Source organism: Diadema antillarum, unplaced genomic scaffold, assembly GCF_040938485.1.
Source record: "Diadema antillarum isolate AM-2024a unplaced genomic scaffold, OU_Dant_1.0 seq00000770_RagTag, whole genome shotgun sequence".
In the NCBI taxonomy this organism is placed as follows: domain Eukaryota; kingdom Metazoa; phylum Echinodermata; class Echinoidea; order Diadematoida; family Diadematidae; genus Diadema; species Diadema antillarum.
This window is the reverse complement of record NW_027271660.1, coordinates 97,678-102,240: the sequence shown is the minus strand read 5'-3', so window position 1 is coordinate 102,240 and position 4,563 is coordinate 97,678. Positions and strand designations below refer to the sequence as shown.

At 36.5% G+C, this 4,563-nt stretch overlaps 1 protein-coding gene across 1 annotated transcript; it reads left to right on the top strand.

Annotated features, from left to right (window-relative positions):
* The first annotated feature begins 311 nt into the window (after positions 1-311).
* LOC139738871 (peroxisomal membrane protein 4-like) lies at positions 312-3,790 on the top strand. Its single transcript, XM_071649504.1, has 4 exons — positions 312-400; positions 1,444-1,506; positions 2,368-2,566; positions 3,176-3,790. The coding sequence occupies exons 1-4, from the start codon at positions 312-314 to the stop codon at positions 3,434-3,436; spliced, it is 612 nt and encodes a 203-aa protein (XP_071505605.1). The 3' UTR covers positions 3,437-3,790.
* The last annotated feature ends 773 nt before the right edge of the window (positions 3,791-4,563 follow it).

Sequence of the window (4,563 nt, the reverse complement as noted above, 5' to 3'; positions counted from 1 at the left end):
CCAGAAGTGTACATTGAGAGTGATGAGCGGAATACCTTTTTTTCTGTCTTTTTTTTTTTTTTTTTTTTTTTTTGGTGTTGCTTGTTTACTCATGAAACCCGGAAGTGCCCCCCACAGACACACACACACACACCTTTGAAAACGGTCCGCCGGCCCTGGTACATTTTCAATGGAGATTTGTTAGAGAATGAGAAAGTATCTCAATTCAAATACATGTACTGTACACTTATCTTTCTGTGATTGTATCTTAAAACACATTTTAGATACAACAACAGCTGTACTTGCGGCTGAAATGAGGTTGTGAATACAAGATGGCGATTTCCATGGTGAACGAATTTCTAGCGTCGGGACGATATCATGATATTCTGTCAATCTTAAAAGGACTCAGAAATGGAGCAGTGTAAGTAAAAATGGTAGAAACTATCTCCTTGTGCATGAATGTCAGTAGTATTTGTATTTTTTTTAAATAAAAGGTACGAAATATACGACATTCCTGGGTAGTTTTGCGTTAGTGGATGAACGAGATCTAGCGTGGTCCCATATATTGCATACCATGTAAGGCTTGGAATTCGCTGTAGAACCTACCAATTAATTTCTGCCTTGCCCTTGTAATTGGGACAGTGGAAGTTGCAACAGTTAAGGTGACATTCTTTTCTATTTTCACAAAACGAATATGGAGAGAATCATTCTCACTCAATATCTATAACTCGTCTAGACTAGTAGTACAAGTACAAGTATATGTATAGACCTAGTAGGAACGGTTAGACATAAATTACAACCTGTAAAATTATTTTTAATTGTAATTTTACCTGTGTAACGTTAGTTTATTTTATTTTATTTTTTTGTCTTTCATTTTCACTAGAAGGAGTAGAAGTATCAAATTTTACTGTGCTGTGTAACTATCTGGGCCTAGTTACGGCTCTACTGCTCTAGCTAGGAGTTGGACACTCTAGGTTATCCCCGGGGCGCTCCTGCACACCTACAGTACTGTGTAGTTTAATTTAATGTGGGAGCCTGATTGCGTTCGGGCTGGTCGCAGTTAGGCCTAGGTGTACGTTCAAACACTCAGAAAGTTTAGTCTATAGTCTATCGTACTAGATCAAGAAAGACAATGTGAACTTTCTGAATTCTACTGGTACGTTTTACTTCTAACATTTGTTAGATTTTATAAAACTCTAGGCCTATAAACAGTACTGTAACATTGTTATTGTCATTAATGATTGTAACATTACAATTTAATAAGTCTACCATGATGTTGTAGAAAATTGTAATACGCCAAAGACGATCTGTACTCAGTTGGAAAAAGAGCAGGTTGTCTGAGTAAATTAATTCAATGGGTGTAGCTGTAGTCAACTTCCAGGAGTTCAATATACAGCTGAGAGTAATGCATCTTAAATTAAGATTTCTTGTGATCTCAATTCTTATCTTCTTTTTCTCATATAGGTATGGAGTGAAGATCCGAGCTCCTCATGCCCTTGTAATGACATTTCTCTTTGGCTCTGGAAGGTACTTGAATTACAATACACATGCCTTAAAGATGTTGATTCTCCTAAACATGGAATATTGTGTATTACAGAGAAGAAATCTCTGCCTTTGCCAATTGATGTATTTCATGAAACCAATGAAAAACAATGATGTCTTTGTATTTACATATCTTCCACAGGCTTGATAATTTTCCATTACAAGCACAATGTATTTAAATACATTTCAACAAACTTGGCGACATGCAAATCTTGCTGGTTACAGGAAATCCTGATTATAACAGGCTCACTTTACAATGAAGTGTGGCTTTTGAACAAGACAAATTATGTTGTTCCAATTGTCAATTTCTGTGTTCTACTTGTCTTTTTCACAGTGTATTGAGAAGGAGGTACATGTACTTCTTACCAATGAAATGATGGAAATCGGCAGTCACACCGTCATGGCAAACTTATAATTTTCCCCAGAGTTGATGCATTAAGTGTTAAATATTGGATCAAATTGATGTGCTAAAGCCATCAAAAGTCTTTCTAGTACATACATAATTGTATTTGGGACTAGTTTACAGAAAACACCATGTGTGGTAACATTGCTGTATGTTCTTTGTGGAACAATTTTCCATGGAATGTTGTTTAAATTTAAGAGACATTTAAAAATTAAGAGGAACAGGTGTAACTTGTTCATTGTACTGTATATAGCCTTCAAACGATAATCTGAAGGGAAAGGTGTCATGGTTCCTGAATTAATGTGCTGCAATTTACATTGTATACTCGTCAAGTGAGTTTTTACACATAACTGTTCCTGTAATTCTTCAGTGGCTCATTGTTTCTCATTGTTTGTTACACTTGTATGTTTTCATTCACTTCTATTGGTTCTCTGTGCCGAAAGCTTGTATGACAAGATCCGTGCCATCCTCCGCGCCACGTACACACATTCCAAGAACCTCGCGTCCTTCGTCTTCCTCTACAAATCGCTTCTCGTCATCATGCGACGGCTAGAGGGCAAACCAGCGGGGGCGCACTCTCTTTTGGCGGGCTTTGTCGGTGGGTACCTCATCTTTGGCGAGAACAACAAGGTCAACAGCCAGGTAGGTACTTGGTCCCAGTGGGTCCAAGGTCATATGTAGGGTATTCTCCTTTGTGACCTCTTTTTATGAGGATGGGAGAAATGTCTTGAAATATGAAATATTAGTTCTGTATTTAAAACATTCTTTCTGTAGATTATCAATACATGTACCTAAGATGATTTTAAGAACTAAAACTTATTACAGCCAACTTCAGAGAGAGATCTGTGAATTAATATTTTTATGCACACTTAATATAACTTCATGTTGAATTTGTGCATTGAGCGTTTGGTAGACCACTTAGTCACTTTGTTTGACAATTGATTGATAGTAAACTATGCTGTTGCATCATACCAATACAGTCGACTCCCGTTAGGACAAAGTCTTCAGGACTGGCAGTTTTCTTTTGTTATATCAAAATTTCATAATAACTGAACAAATAAACAATAGATAAACAGAGAGGGGATAATGTTGGGACCTTAATTTTTACTTTGTTGTAACCAGAATTTGTTATAGCTGTGTTTGTTATATAACTTGAGTGTACTGTATCAACATCCAAAAATATCCTGAAAATGGGAGTAGAACAGTTGCATTCATGAATACTGAATGCCTTTGTATTGACTTGCAATGCAGATCAACATGTACTTGCTGTCTCGCATCCTGTTCGGAGCGGCCAGGATGGCCCGCGACAAGGGCATCATCCCCGAGCCAAAGATCGATGTATTCCCTATCTTCGCCGCTATCGTCTGGGCCATCGTCATGTGGCAGTTTGAGACTCACCAGTCTGTCCTACAGCAGTCCCTTCAAAACTCGATGACTTACCTCTACCACGACTCCAACGTCTGGCACAGTATATCGGACTTCCTCTGGAGAAACAAACCTGGCCAGATTTAGGTTCTACTGCAAATTTTAATAGTTTAGATTATAAAAGTGAAAGACTACTCTATGCTTAAGTTGACCTTTAACCTTTGAAGTCCTGAGTGAATATTGCTGCAGATATCTTGTCACCATTTTGTTTGCACCTCCAAATTTAGTTGTAAATCTAATATGAAAATAATAACAATGACGGATTGAAATTATTCATTGAAATTTGCATGAAAATAAAATGAAATAGAATTACAAACATGTGGCAAAAAACAAACTGAAATTATCATCTTAAAATTGGTTGCCAATTTAAGCATCACTCATGAAAAGTGCGATTGAGAGGTCTCTGAAAATTCTGCAACTGAAATGAGTGTGTTTGAACAACAAAGGGGTCAAATGAAATTTTTGAACAACAAACGGGTCAATTGAAAGAAATTTGTACCTTACCTTCCCTTACTATGAAAAATTAACAGTGAATACATGAATCATGTATTCTCATACAGAGCTGCAACACCAAATCGTGGAAAATATGTGTGTTGGGGGCTTGGCAAGCTTAAAGAATGCAAAATTGTGCATGATTACTTGTGATAATTTGACGAACAGTTTGATACAGGGATCACCAGCACACATTTACAATTCACATAAAGTGTCATCACTATTTTTCACCTAACATCTAAATTAGCTGTTAGATTAAATATTCCGTAATGTTAATATGCTTGATTTCATGCTTTGGACCAAAGTTAACTTAAGCATGGAGAACCTTTTCACTCCACTGAAAAAGGATTTTGTATTTATATTTTACAGTGTATGTGCCGTACTAATAAAGATGTGACTTTATGATTCAGGTTTGTCAATTTTATACATGATATGATTTCAGATGGTTCTGCAGTCCACTAGAAATATGAACCAAACCACCTATGAAATGACAGTTACTTTTGTGCTATAGTACCTTTTGTTTTGTATTTTGTTTTCACAATATCTGTCGTCTGGTACTTGTACAAAAAAGCTTCTGTATGTACCCCACATATCCTTATGTGCCCAGTTTATTCAAGCTGACAGATACAGTGTATTTGCAAAATATTGCATCAAAATATATTTCCTCTCAATGTAAATCATTATTCATTGTCTTGAAGGTGCTAAATCACATCTAACTATAC

Excerpts from the sequence above, each read along its gene's own strand:
- LOC139738871 (XM_071649504.1), top strand. The coding sequence starts at position 312 with ATGGCGATTTCCATGGTGAACGAATTTCTAGCGTCGGGACGATATCAT. Across the intron at positions 401-1,443 it reads GGACTCAGAAATGGAGCAGT|GTATGGAGTGAAGATCCGAG; the intron begins GTAAGTAAAAAT and ends TTTCTCATATAG. Across the intron at positions 2,567-3,175 it reads ACAACAAGGTCAACAGCCAG|ATCAACATGTACTTGCTGTC; the intron begins GTAGGTACTTGG and ends CTTGCAATGCAG.